Source organism: Panthera onca, chromosome D1 (genome assembly GCF_046562875.1).
Source record: "Panthera onca isolate mPanOnc1 chromosome D1, mPanOnc1 haplotype 2, whole genome shotgun sequence".
Taxonomy (NCBI): domain Eukaryota; kingdom Metazoa; phylum Chordata; class Mammalia; order Carnivora; family Felidae; genus Panthera; species Panthera onca.
This window is the reverse complement of record NC_138348.1, coordinates 77,422,691-77,441,210: the sequence shown is the minus strand read 5'-3', so window position 1 is coordinate 77,441,210 and position 18,520 is coordinate 77,422,691. Positions and strand designations below refer to the sequence as shown.

At 37.1% G+C, this 18,520-nt stretch overlaps 1 protein-coding gene across 3 annotated transcripts in view; it reads left to right on the top strand.

The window, feature by feature from the left end:
* Nucleotides 1–18,520, top strand: part of MTMR2 (myotubularin related protein 2) — a 117,590-nt gene that overhangs the window by 78,549 nt on the left and 20,521 nt on the right. For all 3 annotated transcript variants that reach the window (XM_060605301.3, XM_060605302.3, XM_060605303.3), the window contains 2 exons: nucleotides 9,290–9,439; nucleotides 10,189–10,377. In XM_060605301.3, the coding sequence (XP_060461284.1) occupies nucleotides 9,290–9,439; nucleotides 10,189–10,377 (339 nt within the window). The remainder of the gene's footprint in view (nucleotides 1–9,289; nucleotides 9,440–10,188; nucleotides 10,378–18,520) is intronic.

The window sequence follows — 18,520 nt, the reverse complement described above, 5'->3', positions numbered from 1 at the left end:
TATTTATTTTAGAGAAAGAATGTGAGCAGGGGAGGGACAGAGAGAGAGGGAGACACAAAATCCGAAAGCAGGCTCCAGGCTCTGAGCTGTCAGCACAGAGCCTGATGTGGGGCTTGAACTCACAAACCATGAAACCATGACTGAGCCGAAATCAAGAGAGAGTCAGACGCTTAACCGACTGAGCCACCCAGGTGTCCCTCCGCTGGTTTTTAGCATATGCCCAGAGGTGTACAACTATTACCACGAATTCCAGAGCATTTAGAAGACTGAGTTTGAATCCTATCTCTAGCTCTTACTTTGCCCTCACTCTTAGGTATGTGCTCTTGAATGAGTCATTCATGTCAGAGTGCTTTTATTTTTTACTTGGTCATAGGAACTCATTTATAGGAATGTTTGAAGGATTGTTAATATACAGGAAGATATTTTATGAATCAAAGAAATCTACTCAAATGATTATTATTGTATTTATTACATTGTAAAGCTTTAAAAAAAGAAATCATGACTGCTTAGATTCATTGTGTGCAGCTGCTAAAACATGAAAGAAAAGCCACATTAATTCTGTAGACCTATACGTTATATTGCTAATCATACATTATTTTTAACGGACAAACCTATTAACAACTGTTTAAACTTGTTACATAAGAGGATGTTTCTTTAGTTTACTCTTTTTTTTTTTTTTAAGTTTATTTATTTTGAGAGAGAGAGTGAGCATGAGCAGGGCAGGAGCAGAGAAAACAGGAGAGAGAGAATCCCAAGGAAGCTCTATGCTGTCAGTGCAGAGCCTGATGTGGGGCTCAATCTCATGAATCAAGAGATCATGACCTGAGCCAAAATCAAGAGTTGGACACTTAACCACCTGACCCAGCCAGGCACCCCTCTTTAATTTACTCTTTTTAAAAAAATAATTGTTATGCTAAGTGAAATAAGTCATACAGAGAAAGACAGATACCATATGTTTTCACTCTTATGTTGATCCTGGGAAACTTAACAGAAGACCATGGGGGAGGGGAAGGAAAAAAAAAAAAAAGGTTGGAGAGGAAGGGAGCCAAAACCATAAGAGACTCTTAAAAACTGAGAACAAACTGAGGGTTGATGGGGGGTGGGAGGGTGGGTGATGGGTATTAAGGAGGGCACCTGTTGGGATGAGCACTGAGTGTTGTATGGAAACCAATTTGACAATAAATTTTGTATTAAAAAATAAAAAAATTTAAAAAAATTTATTTATTTATTTTTAAGAGAGAGAACGCATGAACAGGGGAGGGGCAGAGAGAGGGAAACAGGATCTGAAACAGGCTTTGCACTGACAGCAGACAGCCCGACGTGACTCGAATTAACAAACCAAGACATCATGACCTGAGCTAAAGTCGGATGCTTAACCAACTAAGCCACCCAGGAGCCCCAAATTTACTCTTTTTTTAGAAAGTTGTATTTACTTATTTTGAGAGAGACAATACGAATTGGGGACAGGAGAGAGAGAAGGAGAGAGAGGATCCTAAGCAGACTCTACACTGCCAGTGCAGAGCCCAATGCAGGGCTCACACTCTTAAACTGCAAGATTATGACCTGAGCTGAAACCAATTGTCAGACACTTAACTGACTGAGCCACCGAGGCCCCCCTAATCTACTCTTGGTGCTCATAGTGATTATACAGAGGAACTTTGAAATTTGTGGATAAGGTCAAGAAAAATCATCAGTTGCTAAAACAGTAGAAATCAGTATTAAATAAATGAACATGGGTCTTCTGCAGAAATATCAATCATAGGGTAGATGTATTGCGTAACAAATTTGGAAGACATTCAAATCCAGTCAAGGAAAACAGAATTTATCCTCAGAACTGGAATATATATAACTAAGGAAAGCTATAATCCAGTTAACTTAGTTGTAACTTGACTCTGATAAATGGGAACATTAACTGAAGGGCAGTGATTTGCAAGGAGAGTATAAACATGTATGCCAAAATCAATACTTGTCGGTATGTCTTTAGTACTGTCTACAAAGAGTGTATGCTGACTAGCCAACGCCACTTTTTGGTTTGGAAGCGAATTCCTGTAGCGGAGATAGGTGTGTCAACTTATCTAAGAATGAGGAAGACTATAGTCATAAATGTAATTAATGTAACATAAGTAATGTAAGTCAGTGGTTCCACCCCCACTCTGACAATTTCCTGAAGCATGTTACGTACTGGTAACAGTCGTTCTCCGTGGGAGTGGTTTTCTTTAAGGATGTGTGAAGGGATTGACAGATGGGAGTACCTACCTGGGTTGGGAGTGGTACATTAGGATCTCAGGTGATGTATGCTTTTAGGTGATCCAACCCTCTTAGCTTTCAGTCCATATTTTCTAAGAAAACTTCAAAAGCCAATTTTGTTTCTTATGAAGGCTTCCTTTTGGTTCATTGATTTATCCGTTAATACATTCCTTCCTTCCTTCACTCATTCATCCATCCATTTATCAAATTTATACAGCACTACTATATACTAGTGGCTAAGTCTTTGAAACAGGAAGATACAATCCTGACTTGCAAAGAGCATATATTTAATGGAGGATTCAAAGAAGTAAACTAACAATTAAAGTACACAGTGATGAATACAGTGACTGATAAAGCGGGTACTCCAGTGCGAGAATATGAGGCCGTTTGGGAACTAAAAGTATTTGGTACAGGCTAGACTAGAGTTTGGAGGGGCAAGACATCAGTGTGGAGAAAGTGGGAGGATGAAGGCCTTTGCTAAGTCCCATAAAGGAATTTCTTTTACAGTTTTATTGAGAAATAATTGACATACATCACCATACAAGTTTAAAGTGCACAGCATGATGGTTTGATTTACACATATTGTGACATGATTACCAGAATAGGTTCAGCTAACATCCATCTTGTCACAATAGACAGAATAAAAAAAAGGAGAAAGAAAAAAGGGGAAAAATTTTTTTTTTCTTAGGAGAATGCACTGGATTTACTCTCAGCAACTTTCCTTGTATATCATACAGCAGTGTTAGCTGTAGTCGTCATGTTGTACATTACATCCCTAGTATTTATCTCCCTTGTAATGGAAGTTATACCTTTTTACCACCTGACCGCTTTCCTTCAGTTTCCCTTCCCCCACCCTGTGGCTCTGGGAACCACAAGTCTGTTCTCTTTTTCTATCCTTTGCTATGAGTTTTTTTTTCTTTTTTTAAATATTCCACGTGTAAGGGAGATCATATAGTATTTATTTTTTTCTGTTTGACTTCTTTCACTTGGCATGATACCCTCAAGGTCCTTCCATGTTGTTACAAATGGTAAGATTTCCTTGCTTTTTATGGCTGGATAATATTCCATTGTATAAGTATACCACAGCTTCTTTACCCATTTATCCACCAGTAGACATTAGGTTGTTTCCATGTCTTGGCTATTTTAAATAATGCTGCTATGAACATGGGGGTGCAGGTATCTTTTCAGGTTGCTGTTTTTGTTTCCTTTGGATATATTCCCAGAAGTGGAATTGCTGGATCCTATCATAGTTCTGTTTTTGATTTTTTTGAGTATCATCCATACTGTTTTCCATAGTGGCTGAGGCACTTTACAATCCCACCAATAGGGTTTTCCTTCTTCACGACACCAGCATTTGCTGTCTCATGTTTTTGTTTTTGTTTTTGTTTTTCTGGATAACAGCCACTCTGACAGATGTGACGAGATATCTCATTGTAGCTTTAATTTGCATTTACCTAATGACTATATTGAGAATCTTTTTTTTTTATATCATAATTGCTTTTATTTATTTTTTTAATATATGAAATTTACTGTCAAATTGGTTTCCATACAACACCCAGTGCTCATCCCAAAAGGTGCCCGCCTCAGTACCCATCACCCACCCTCCCCTCCCTCCCACCCCCCATCAACCCTCAGTTTGTTCTCAGTTTTTAACAGTCTCTTATGCTTTGGCTCTCTCCCACTCTAACCTCTTTTTTTTTTTTTTTTTCCTTCACGTATCTGTTGGCCTTGTATATATACGAAACATTTTTTTTTTTTTTTTTTTTTGAGTATAGTTGACATACAGTGTTACATTAGTTTTAGGTGTACAATGTAGCGATTTGGTGTATTGCATGAGTTCTTTATATATTTTGGATATTAACCCCTTATCAGGTACACAGTTTACAAATATTTTTTCCCAAACTGTAGGTTGTCTTCTCAGTTTGTTGATGATTTCTTCTGCTGTGCAGAAAATTTTTAATTTGATGTAGTCCCTTTTGTTTTTTATTTGTTTCTTGTGCTTTTGGTGTCCTATCCAAAAAATTGTTGCTGAGATCCATGTCAAGGAACTCTCTATTCCTATATTTTCATGGTTTCAGGTATTACATTTAAGTCTAATCCATTTTGAGTTAATTTTGGTGAGTGATGTTATACATGGGTCCAGTTTCATTCTTTTACATGTGAATATCAAATTATCCTGGCACCATTGATTGAAGAGATTGCCCCTGCTCCATTGAGTTCTTTGCTCCCTTGTCAAATATTAGTTGACTATCTATGTGTGAGTTTATTTCTAGGCTCTTGATTCTGTTCCATTAGTTGTATTTGTCTGTTTTAATGTGAATCTGTTTTGATAACTGTGGCTTTATAGTATAGCTCAAAATCAGGAAGTGTAACAACTCTGGCTTTGTCCTTCTTTCTCAGGATTTCTTTGGCTATTCGGTGTCTTTTTTGGAGACACAAGCTACCTTCTCACTTATTTGCATCTTTGTTCAATTTTTTTTTTTTGTCAGTGTCTTGTAGTTTTCAGAGTAGAGATCTTTTACCTCAAGTTAAATTTATTTCTAAGTATTTTATTGTTTTTGATGTTATTGTAAATGACATTGATTTGTTTATTGTTTTTTTGGAAATTCGTCCTCATCGTATAGAAACACTATTGATTTTTGTATGTTAATTTTGTATCTTGCAACTTCACTGAATTTATTGATTAGATCTAACATTTCTGGTCTTGGGCTTTTCTCCTTTGAGGGATCTTTTTAAAATTGTCTATTTATTTTGAGAGAAAGTATGTGAGCAGGGGTAAGAGCAGAGAGATAGAGAGAGAGAGAGAGAGAGAGAGAGAGAGAGAGAGAGAGAGAGAGAAATCCCAAGGAGGCTCTGCACTGTTAGCACAGAGCCCCATGTACGGCTCAAACTCACAAACTGTGAGATCATAACCTGAGCTGAAATCAAGAGTCGGACGCTCAACCGACAGAGCCACCCAGGCGCCCTTGCATTGAGAGATTTTTAACTACTGATTCAATCTCCTTACTAGTAATTGGTCTATTCAGAGCATCTGTTTCTTCTTGATTTAGTTTTGGTAAGTTGTCTAAGAATGTTTCCATTTCTTCTATCGGTCCAGTTTGTTGGCAATGAGTTTCATAATAACCTCTTACCATAATTTGAATTTCTGTGCTATCAGTTGTAATATCTCCTTTTTCATTTATAATTTTGTTAATTTAGACCCTTTCTCTTTTTCCCTTAGTTAGTCTAACTAAGAGTATAACTAAGATATAGACTTAGGTTGTTAATTTGGGATCTTTCTTACTTTTTAAGGTAGGCATTTATTGCTATGAACTTCTCTTTTAGAAGTGTTTTCGCTACATCCAGCAAGTTCTGGTGTATTGTGTTTGTTTTTGTTTGTCTCAATAAACTTTACTTCCCCTTTAATTTGTTCCCTGACCCATTGGTTGTCCAGGAGAATGTTGCTTAATTTTTTTCATGTTTGTGAATTTTTCAGTTTTCCTTTTGTTACTGATTTCTAGTTTTATTACACTGTGGTCAGAGAAGGTACCTGGTATGATTTTATTAGTCTTATTGATTTTGCTAAGACATGTTTTGTGACCTAACATGTGGCCTATAGTAGAAAGTGTTCTGTGTGCACTTCAGAGGATGTATATTCTGCTGTTGTTGGATAGAGTGTTCTGTGTATACCTGTTAGGTCCATTTTGACCATAGTGTTGTTTATATCCACTGATTCCTTATTGATTTTTCTGTCTAGGTGATCTATCCATTGTTGACAATGGGGTATTGACATCCCCAACTATTACCATATTACTGTTTATTTCTCCTTTGCTCTGTTAGTTTTTGCTTTATACATTCAGGATTTACTTTATACATTTAGGAGCTCCAAAGTTGAATGTGTAAATATTTACAGTTGTTTTATCTTCTTGATGTATTGTCCCTTTTCTCAGTATACCAAGACTTTTTTTTTCTTTTTACTGTTGTTAGTTTAAAGTCTATTTTGCCTGTGTGGTCATCCTGCTTTTTACTTTTTTTTTTTTTTTTTAACTAGGCTTCACACCCAGTGTGGAGCCCAGTGTGGGGCTTGAACTCACAATGCTGAGATCGAGAGTCCCGATGCTTAACTGACTGAGCCAACCAGGGGCCCCACCCCTGCTTTTTTTTTTTTTTTTTTTTTTTTTAATCATTTGCTTGCAATGTCTTTTCCAATCTTTTCATTCCCAGGCTGTGTGAGTCTTTGAGACTAAAGTGAGTCTCTTATAGGCAGCTGAATTCTAGGGCTGGCAGAACTCCTCATTTGAGGGTCTAAATTAGGGAGTTTTGTACCCTGCTGAGTTCCCTGGTCAGAGTATATGTGCCCAGGGCTTGGCTGTGCAGGTGAGCAAAACCATTGGTTTGAATTACTACTTGGACACAGCAGGTATGAACTCTGTTTCCCTGTAGTGTGAGATCAGAGTAGGGACTCCTACAAAGCAGATCCACAGTGCTGGGGTGAGGGAGGGATGCTGCTGGTGTTCTGCCCCTGGCTTGTGCTTCCTACTGGAGGAGCCAGGGGTTCAGAGGAGACCTGTCTGTGTGGTGGTGCTGGGATGGCCTTGGGGGAGGGACAGTGTGGTCAACATGCAGCCACTTCTCTTCCCCTTCCATTGCAGGCTTTCTGGGTCTCTGAGGTGCAGGAAGTGCTCCAGTCCCGTGTTGTAGGATTCTCTCGATGCTGTCTTGCTCCTGAATGGTTGTTAGTTGTTCTTCTTGCATGGAGGAGCAAAGTCAGGAACACCTGTGTTGCCACCTTGGTGACCTCACTCCTCCCCATGAAGGATTTATACTTTATCTGAAAAGGAATAGGTAACCAGAGACAGGGGAATGGCATGCTAACTTGCATCTTAGATGATTATGTGGAGGCAGCATCGGGAATGGCTTGCAGAGGGACAGGAGAGAAGTGGTAATGGCCTGAATTAGGGAAGTTCCAGTGAGGATAGAAAATAGCAAAGTTTTCTTTTGATACTTTTAGAAGAAAAAAGTCATAGAAACCGGTCATTGATTGGATGTAAGGGGTAAGGATGTAAGGAAAGGGATGAGTTAAAGATGGTTTTTGCTTGAGTACCACCTCTGTAAACTTGCCAGTTCACCATACTTTTTTGTTATAGCATGGGAATACATTTTTAAGCCTTTAATTCTTTCTTTTATTTCTTTTTTTTTTTTTTTTTTTTTTTTTTTTTTTTTTTTTTCAACGTTTATTTATTTTTGGGACAGAGAGAGACAGAGCATGAACGGGGGAGGGACAGAGAGAGAGGGAGACACAGAATCGGAAACAGGCTCCAGGCTCTGAGCCATCAGCCCAGAGCCTGACGCGGGGCTCGAACTCACGGACCGTGAGATCGTGACCTGGCTGAAGTCGGACGCTTAACCGACTGCGCCACCCAGGCGCCCCCTTTCTTTTATTTCTAACAATAAGTAAGGATTTTACCTGAACCATTTTTTAGTATTTAAAAAGTTAAGGAAAGCAAGAGGGAAAGAGTGATGTGTATCATAAGAAGCTAGGTTGAGACTAGGCTAATGTAAATAGAATATAAGGCACTGATGAAGAAACACCATGGCTAGGAATTCATGGAAACTCTATTGATAGCATTTACCATATGATTACTGGGAAGAAATTTTCTTTCCTTTCTTATTTTTAATATTGTCTTGGGTATTTGGCAGTCGCTTGAGAAATACCTCTTTAAAGGGGAGTACATTCTGCCCTTTGATTTCAGATTTTTGTTAACAATTTCATGAACTAGGATATTAATTTTTTTTAGGAACAATGTACTTCTAAATAAAAAGGATAGGTTTGGAATGTACATGGAATTCTTTATTACCTCCTTTGGTCAAGTTGCAGTGTACCACAATTTCTTCACCTATAAACTGAAGTTAACAGAACCTGAGTACAATAATATGTACATGTGTGTGTTTAAAAAGTCTGCTGACATGCACCTGTGCATAACGGGTACTCAGTAAATGTGTGTGTGGTGGGGGAGTTTACTATAATTTGGTTTCTTTCTATTCTTTCTTGTTCTGATTAATTATGTGAGTTGTCAGGGGCCATAAAGTTTAAATATATATATTTTCTTAATTCCAATTAATTTAATGACCTCCTTTTCTGTGGAACGGAAGATGGAAAATTTTAAGTGTCTTATTTAAGTAACCCTTTATGTGAAGTAGTAGACTAGTTAATAGCAAATCCTGAAGGACCAAATGAGGGCTTAATAATTGATTTGTTTTCAAAAATATTTCTCTTGCCTGTTGGTTTTGCCTTCTGATACTCCCTTCCTTTTTTTTTTTTTTTTTTAATTTTAGAGAGAGAGAAAGAGAGCATGAATGAGCAGGGGAGAGGGAGAGAAGGGCAGAGGGAGGGAGGGAGGGAGAGAGAGAGAGAGACAATATCTTAAGCAGCTCCATGCTCACACAGAGCCCCACTTGGGGCTCAGTCCTACAGCCCCGGGATCATGACCTGAGCTGAAACCAAGAGTCAGATGCTCAACCAACTGAGCCACTGAGGTGCCCCACTCCCTTGCTTTTCTACTGTGTGTTAGATTAGCAACATTCCATTACTACTATAATTTAGGAGGGAAAAATTCACTTCAGGTATGTAAGTGATAAGCATATGTATAGCATTCTGGTGGATACTTGGATATTTGATAGCTGCTCCCTGACATTTCTTTATTTAAGATATTTGAATGGCAACAAAATCAATTATCCAATCAACCTGAATGAGACTTTTTTTTTAAAGACAGGGAACATTTTCAGTGTTACTGTGTCCTTCCTTCCTACTGGATATGTTTAGCACAGACCCAGCAATCAATCAGTATTTAATGATTTAAGAAATCTTTCAATATGTAATTGAGTACCAAAGTGAACACAGATCCCTGCATTGGAATAGCCTGGCCACTATACCAGTAGACAGTGACTATTCCAACAACTTAAGAGATAGTGCAGACAAGAGAGGTTAAATAGGATAACTTTTATTTCATTATATTGTAATATTTTAGGTAGTAATTTGTCCTGTGTTTTATTTCACATGTAGGGAATTCCGAATGAAAGCTGGAGGATAACAAAGATAAATGAGCGGTATGAGCTCTGTGATACATATCCTGCCCTATTGGTTGTGCCAGCAAATATTCCTGATGAAGAATTAAAGAGGGTGGCATCCTTCAGATCAAGGGGCCGTATCCCAGTAAGTATGAAGCTTTGATGAGACTTTGCAAATGCTTTTGTACTCTGCGTGATGCTGAAGTTAATGAATGGGAACATGGATGCAGGATAAAAATAGCTGTAGCAACAGGCCTTTTATGGGGGTATTAGAGAATGAGTTATTTAGTAAAATGAAAAGTGGAGGAAAGACTTAAAGAAGTTTCTGAGACTCCGATATGGGTATTAGAGAACTGCACAGAATTGCAATTCTTAACTTGAAAACAAAGTTGGCTCTGTATTCACTATTTCTTTATTTTATTATATATTCTTTAATCATGGTGATAACTGCTCTTTTCCTTCAAACCCTGGAAAGAAGAAAACTTTATAAATTTATGATGAGGTATTGTGTTTTAGAAAGATTGGCTTAAATAATTCTTGTTACAAAGCTCATAGATTCTGAAGATGTTATAGTTAGACAGTTTGCTGATTTAGTAATAAAACTTTAAGAGGTTTACTTAACACTCTTTTAATATATTTTTTCCTAGAGACAGCACTTCCGAATAATCATGACTTTCATAACTCAATACCTGATTAAAGAATTAGACCAAATTGCCCATATGCCAGAGTTGGCTTGAAAGAAAGACAATGATTTTTTATAGCAGCCTTATATATCCTTTCATGGTTAGGCTTTGGAACTAATCAGAAAGCAGAATTTTATAGAGTAATGTTTTTGAGAAGAATTATAAACAGAAACATATATAAAGGGTGTGTCACTGTTTTTCCCCCCTTAAGGTTTTATCATGGATTCATCCTGAGAGTCAAGCCACAATCACTCGATGTAGCCAGCCCATGGTAGGAGTGAGTGGAAAGCGAAGCAAAGAAGACGAAAAATACCTTCAAGCTATCATGGATTCCAATGCTCAGTCTCATAAAATCTTTATATTTGATGCCCGGCCAAGTGTCAATGCTGTTGCCAATAAGGTGAGATTGTCTTTCAGTAATTAAGATTTCAGTTCCATGAATCAGCTGAGTTTGGTGGGAGCCACAATGTAGTAGAAAGATTTCGGGCTCTCCAGTGACAAAGATATAGATTCTAATGCTGGCTCTCCTGCTTGATGGTGTGACTTTGAGTTAGTTACTTAATCTTGTAACTTTTTATTTGTTTACTTTTTTATTGAAGTACAATTGAAATACAACCTTATGTTAGTTACAAGTTTACAATATAATGATTCTGTATTTGTACACACTGTAAAATGATGACCACATCACATCTGTTTACCATCTACTACAATACAAATTTTCTTAGAATGAAAACTTTTAGGATTTACCTTCGTAGCAACTTTCAGAATCATATTATTGACTCCATGGGGACTATAGTCCCCATGTTGTATGTTACATTCTCATGACTTACTTATTTTGTAACTGGTAATTTGTACCTTCTTATCTCCATGCATTTTGTTCCCTGCCAAACCCCCCACCCTGCAACCACCAATCTGTTCTCTGTATCTGTGAGTTTTGTTTGTTCATTTGTTTTGTTTTTTAGATTCGAGGTCTGAGTGCAATGATACAGTATTTGTCTTTGTCTGACTTAGTTCACTTAGCATGATACTCTTGAGGTCCATTTGTGTTGCACAAATGGCAAGATTTCATTTCTTTTTATGGCTGAGTAGTATTCCACATTTTCTTTTTAAAGTTAATTTATATTGAAAGAGAGAGCACAAGTAGGGGAGTAGCAGAGAGAGAGAGGGAGAGGGAGAGAGGAGAGAGGAGAGAGAGAGAATTCCAAGCAGGCTCAGCACTGTCAGTGCAGATCCTGATGCGGGGCTTGAACTTATGAACCGTGAGATCGTGACCTGAGCTGAAGTTAGGCATTTAACCGAGTAAGCTATCCAGGTGCCCCTATACCACATTTTCTTTATACATTCATGCACTGATGGACAGATAGATTCTTTCCATATCTTGGCTATTGTAAATAATGCTGCAATGAACATAAGAGTGCATAGCTCTTTTCATATTAGTTGTTTTTATTTTCTCACAATAAATAGCAAGAAGTGGAACTGCTGAATTGCATGATTCTGTTTTTAATTAAAATTTTTTTAAATTTATTTTGAGAGAGAGCGAGTGCACATGTGTGAGTAAGCGGGGGAGGGGCAGAAAGGGGGAGAGAGAGAGAGAGAGAGAGAGAGAGAGAGAGAGAGAGAGAGAGAATCCAAGCAGGCTCCATGCTGTCAGCAAAAGTCTGAATTAGGGCTCAGTCTTACAAACCATGAGATCATGACCTGAATCTAAATCAAGAGTCGGACACTTAACTGACGGAGCTACCCAGGCGCCCCTGTTTTTAATTTTTTGAGGAATCTCCCTACCATTGCCGTCATGCTTATCTTTTTGATAATGGCCATTCTGACTGATGTGCAGTTATATCTCATTGTGGATATAATTTGCATTTCCCTGATAATGAGTGATGTTGAGCATCTTTTCATGTGCCTGTTGGCCATCTGTTGTCTTCTTTGGAAAAATGTCTATTCAAATCCTCTGCCTATTTTTCAATAGGATTGTTTGTTGTTATTGAGCTGTATAAGTTCATTATATATTTTGGATATTAATTCCTTATCTGATGTATGATTTTCAGATATCCTCTCCCATTTGCTAGTGAGGAGGTCCCTTCAGTATGCAGAAGCTTTTTGTTTGATGTAGTCCCATTTGTTTATTTTTGCTTTTGTTGCCATTACTTCTGGAGTAGGAGCCAAAAAGATACTACTAAGACCAATGTCCTGGAGCTTATCACCTTAGTTTTCTTCTAGGAAGTTGAGGGTTTCTTGTCTTACATTCAAGTCTTTAATCCATTTCAAGTACAGTTTTGTATATGGTGTAAGGTAGTAGTCCAGTTGTATTCTTCTGCATGTGACTCTCCATAACAGTTATTGAAGAGACTGTCCTTTCCCCATGTATATTCTTGTCTCCCTTGTATATTAATTGACCATATATACATGGGTTTATTTCTGGGCTCTCTGTTCTGTTGTATTGCTCTATGTATATGTTTTCATGCCAACACCATACTGTTTTGACTACTGTAGCTTTGTAGTATAGTTTAAAAAATTTTTAATGTTTATTTATTTTTGAGAGACAGAGAGAGACAGCATGAGCGGGAGAGGGCAGAGAGAGAGAGAGAGCGAGACCCAGAATATGAAGCAGGCTCCAGGCTCTAAGCTGTTAGCACAGAGCCCGACGCGGGGCTCAAACTCATGACCCGAGCCGAAGTCGGGTGCTCAACCGACTGAGCCACCCAGGTGCCCCATAGCTTTGTAGTATATTTTAAAATCAGCATGATGCCTCCAGCTTTGTTTTTGTCAGTATAATGGGATATTTTGTGGTTCCAAACAAATTTTGGGATGGTTTTATTTCTGTGAAAAATGCCATTGGAATTTTGATAGGGATGGCATTGAGTCTGTAGATTGCTTTGGGCGATACAACATTTTTCAAATTAATTTTTCCAGTCTAACATATATCTTTCCATTTATTTATGTCTTCTTCAGTTTCTTTCATCAGTGTCTTACAGTTTGCAGTGTAAAGTTTTCTCACCTTCATAGTTAAATTTACTCCTGCAAATTTTATTCTTTTTGATGCATGTGTAAAGAAGATTGTTTTCTTAATTCTCTGATAGTTCATTGTTAATGTATAAAAAAAAGTAATAGATTTTTATATTGATTTTATGTGATTTGAAGTGATTGTTACTTCACTCCATTCATATATTAGTTCTAATCATTTTTTTGGTTGAATTTTTAGGGTTTTCTCTATATAAAATCATGTCTACAAATAGTGACAATTTTACTTCTCCTTTCAATTTGGATGCCTTTTATTTCTTTTTCTGCATAATTGCTCTGGCTAGATTTCCAATATTTTGTTGCATAAAAGTGGTGAGAGTGGGTATCCTTGTCTTGTTGGTGATCTTAAAGGAAAAGCTTTCAGCTTTTCACCATTGAGTATGATAGTTGGGGACTTGTCACACATGGCCTTTATTGTGTTGAGTGTTTTCTGTACTCACTTTGGTAAGAGTTGTTGTCATAAATGGATGTTGAATTTTGTCACATGCTTTTTCTGCATCTTTTAAGATGATATGATTTTTATTCTTAATTTTGTCAATGTGTTTTATCACGTTGATTGTTCTGTAGATGTTGAACCATTCTTGCATCCCCCAAATAAATCCTACTGGATCATGGCATATGATCCTTTTAATGCATTGTTGATTTGGTCTGTTGAGTATTTTTGCATCTATGTTCATTAGGGATATTGACCTGTAATAATACTTTTTTTTTTTTTTTTTTTTTTTTTTTTTTTTTTGGTCTGCTTTTGGTGTCAGGGCAATGCTGGTCTCATAAAATGAGTTTGGTAGTGTTCCTACCTCTTCAGTTTTGGAGGAGTATGAAAGGATGAAAGGATAGGTATTAAATCTTATTTGAACATTTGGTAGAAATCCCCAGTGAAGCTGTCTGGTCCTCGACTTTTGTTTGTTGGGAGGTTTTTGATTACTGACTCAGTTTCCTTACTAGTAATCCTTCTATTCAGATTTTCTGTTTTCTTCATGATTTGGTCTTGGAAAATTATGTTTCTAGGAATTTATTCATTTTTTTTCTTGGTTGTCAAGTTTATTGGCATATTATTGGTCGTAGTCATCTCTTACATCCTTTGTATTTCTTTAATATCAGTTGGGACTTAACCCTTCTGATTTTATTTATTTGAACCCTCTCTTTTTTCTTAGTCTGGCTAAAGGTGTGTTGATGTTATTTTTTTTTTTTTTTTTTAATTTTTTTTTCAACGTTTTTTATTTATTTTTGGGACAGAGAGAGACAGAGCATGAAGGGGGGAGGGGCAGAGAGAGAGGGAGACACAGAATCGGAAACAGGCTCCAGGCTCCGAGCCATCAGCCCAGAGCCTGACGCGGGGCTCGAACTCACGGACCGCGAGATCGTGACCTGGCTGAAGTCGGACGCTTAACCGACTGCGCCACCCAGGCGCCCCATGTTGATGTTATTAATCTGGCTTAGTTTCATTGATCTTTTCTAATATGGTTTCAGTCTCTGTTTCATTTTTTTCCATTCTGATCTTTATTAGTTGTCTCTTTGTATGAATTTTGGGCTTACTTTGTTCTTTTATAGTTTCTTGTTTCTTTAGGTAGGCCTGTATTGCTATGAATTTGACTCTTAGAATTGCTTTTGCTGCATCCCATAGATTATGGTGTGTTATATTTCCATTTTCATTTGTCTCAAGCTATTTTTAATATCTTCTTTGATTTCTTTGGTAACCCATTGATTGTTCAGTACCATATTGTTTAATTTCCATATATTTGTGATCCACCCCCCCCCCCCCCCGCAGTTTTCGCCCTACAGTTGATTTATAGTTTTGTACCATTGTGTGCAGAAAAGGTGCTTGATATGGTTTCAGTCTTCTTCAATTTATTGAGACTTGTTTTGTGGCCTAACATATGATCCATCCTGGGGAATATTCTATGTGCACTGAGAAGAATGTGTATTTTCCTGTTTTTCAATGGAATGTTCTGTTTATATCTAATAAGTCCATCTGGTGCAATGTGTCATTTAAGGTTGATGTTTATTAATTTTCTGTCTGGATGATCTACCCACTGATGTAAGTAGCCTGTTAATCCCCTACTATTATTGTATTGCTGTCAGTTTCTTCTATTAGGTCTGTTGGTATTTGCTTTATGTATTTAGGTACTCTTATATTGGGTGCATAAATATTTACAAATGTTGCATTTTGCCAGATTGACCCCTCTATCATTATGTATGGCCCATCCTTGTCTTTTATTACAGTCTTTTATGACAGCCTTCCTAAAGGTCTATCTTGTATGGTCAGTATACATATAAGAAAGTGATACCTGGTTTCTTTTGGTTTTGATTTGCAGGAAACATATTTTTTCATGTCTTTACTTTCAGTCTCCACATGTCCTTACATCTGAAATATGTCTACTGGAGGCAACATATTGATGGGTCTTGTTCTTTTTTTTTTTTTTTTTAATCCATTCAGCACTCTTTTGATCAGAGAATTTAGTCCAGTTACAGCTAAAGTGATTATTGATAGGTAAATACTTATTGGCATTTTTTTTTTTTTTTTTTTTTTTTTTGTCAATTTGTAGTTCCTCTCCATTTCTTTCTTCTTCATTTGGTTTCTTCCCTTTTGGTTTGATGACTTTCTATGTTCTTATGCTTAGATTCCTTTCTCATCATTTTTTGTGTATCTACCATGGATTTTTGCTTTATGGTTACCATGGGGCTCATTACTGCCTTTATATGTAACAGTCCATGTTAAGAGATAGCAGGTTAAGTTTGAATGCATTCTGAAACTCTACACTTTTATTCCCCCTGATACATTTTGTGTTTTTGAATTCACATTTTACAACTTTTTATTTTGAGTATCTTTTAACTTTTTATTGTGTTTATAGTTATTTTCACTTTTTAAAATCTTTATCCTAACTTTATAAGTGATTAATGTGCTATGATTACTATATATTTCTCTTTACAAGTGAGATTTTTACTTTCATTTTTTTGTTATTAATTAGTGCCCTTTCTTTTCAGCTTAAAGAAGTCCCTTTAAAATGTTTTGTAAGGCTGATGAACTCCTTTAGCTTTTGTTTTCTGGAAAGCTCTTTATCTCTTCTTCAATTCTGAATGATAACGTTGACAGAAAGAGAATTCTTGATAGGAATGGTTTCCTTTAGCAGCTTGAATATATCATGCCACTCCCTTCTGTCCTGAACAGTTACTGCTGAAAATACTGCTGATTGTCTCATAGAGTTTTCTTTATACATAACATGTTGTTTTTCTCTTGCTGCTTTTAAGATTCTCTCCTTATTTTTAACTTTTGACATTTTAATTATAATATGACTTAGTATAACTCTTTTTGGGTTTATTTTATTTGCAACTCTCGACTTCCTGGAGCAAAATGTCTCTTTCTCTGGTTTAGGGAAAATTTCAGCCATTATTTCTTCAAATAAGTTTTCTGCCCCTTTCTCTTCCTCTTGGCCTTCTGGCATCCCTATAATGCAAATTTCATTCCACTTAATGTTGACCCATAGGTCCCTTAAGCTATGTTTACTTTTTAAAAATTCTTTTTTGTTTTTGCTGCTCTTTGAGGATGAGTTCCACTGCCCTCTCTTCCAGCTCACTGATTTTATCTTGTTATCATATGGTCTGATGTTGAACCCCTCTTGCACTTTTCCGTTTAATTATTGTATTCTTCAGTTCTATGATGTCCATTTCTTTCTTATATTTTCTATATACTTATTGAAGTTTTGCTGTGTTCATTCATACTTCTGAGTTTGGTGAGCATCTTTATGACTATTATTTTGAACTTGTTATCAGGTAAATTAGTTATCTCCATTTCAATGAGGTTTTTTTTTTTTTTTTTTTTTTTTTCCCCTGGGGTTTTAGCTTGTGTTTTCCATTTGGAACATATTTTTCTTTCTCCCAATTTTGCTCAAGTCCCTGTGTTTCTATGTATTAGGTGATAAAACAGCTATGTCTCCTTATCTTGCAGGAGTGGCATTGTTTAGGAGATGAGCCTTATCATTTAACCTTGCCCTAGTTTTTGGTTGTCTTTCAAATCTTTGGGATTGTGTAAGCAGCCTGATGTTTTTTTGGTAGGTCCCAGTTGTTGAGGTTGTACCAAGATCTTGAGTGTTACTGGGGGGTGGGGGGGGGAATCTTAGTCATCCCCCAGTTGGGGGCCAATTGGAAGCTAGACCCTCAGGTAGCAGCTTTTAAGGTATGCAGATATACACAGTCCTATGGGACTGCAATTGTAGACCTTGCTGGCCTCCAGACCAAGTGATCTGGAGGTGTCCCCTAGTGACAGTTGTAAAATTTAGGGCTTCAGACAAGTATATGGGCTTTTTTTTTTTTTTTTTTTTTTTTTTTTTTCTGGAGGTACTGGCAAACTATAGTGGGACATAGTGAGAGCTCATAGGTAGTATCCCTCAGCTCTTGTTTTCTGAGAGCATTTCCATAGACTCAGGATGTGTTATAAACCTGAAGCTATAGATCACGTAGTTAGGCCATTCTCAGAAAAAAGGTTGAGGATATATTTAAACCTGCCAACTATACAATGCCCTGAGGGTGGTTGCCTACCAAGAACTGCCTCTCCAATTGTTTCAGACCCACAGGGCCCAGAAACACAATCCCCCTTGGCCACCAGAGCCAGGCACACAGTGGGTGTCCCCTAGTGAGCTACATGCACCATTTGCCTTTGATGGTTCCAAAGTGAGGTGGCATGTGGGGGTGGGTTATTTAATCTTTTTAGACTTTAATTTGCTCACTTGTAAAATGAGAATAACCACACCAACAGGGTTGGTGTGGGGGCAAAACTCATCTAATAAAAAGTAGTGCATAACCCTGTGCTCACTTACATAATAAATAAGTATTCAGCAATTATTTGTTTCCTTCCCCTTCTCCAAACTTGACAACTAACTGAGTTTATGACTGGCTAGAGTGTGCACAGCAGGGCTGTAGAAATCAGTGTTCTCCATGACCGGTGCTGCCCTCTTCTGACTGCCCTCCACCTCTACAAGTTATTCAGACTGGAGACTTGCAGTTAGCTGGGGCAGTAGTCCTGGTTTCTGCTATAAAGATTTTCATTGTGGAAATAGAAGTTTTGGTCCAGTTGACAAAATCTACCATAGGAGAAGGAGAGAGAAGAGGTACAATTTAGCTTTAGTAAGTTACCTTTTTTCTTTTTTTACCCCCAGTAAGTAATGTATCTGTGTCATAGAACTAGCTAATGCAGATAACCAAAAAGAACATATTTTAAAATTCTCCAAATCCTGTAACTAAGAGAGAAACACCGTTAAACATTGGTTGTACCTCCAGACCTATGAGTATACGCATGCACATGTACACTTGAAATAGTGGGATAATTATACCTTCCTTTTAAAAACATTGACACTGTATCTTTCTATGCCAATAAACATTTATCTATAACATGATTTTAATGGTACAGTAACTAACAGTATCAACTGTTGTTGGATATTTAGGTCATTTCTGGGTTTGGTTTTTTGTTTTTTGTTTTTTGCCTTTATAAACAACGCTGGGATGATTGTCCTTTAATTAAATTATGG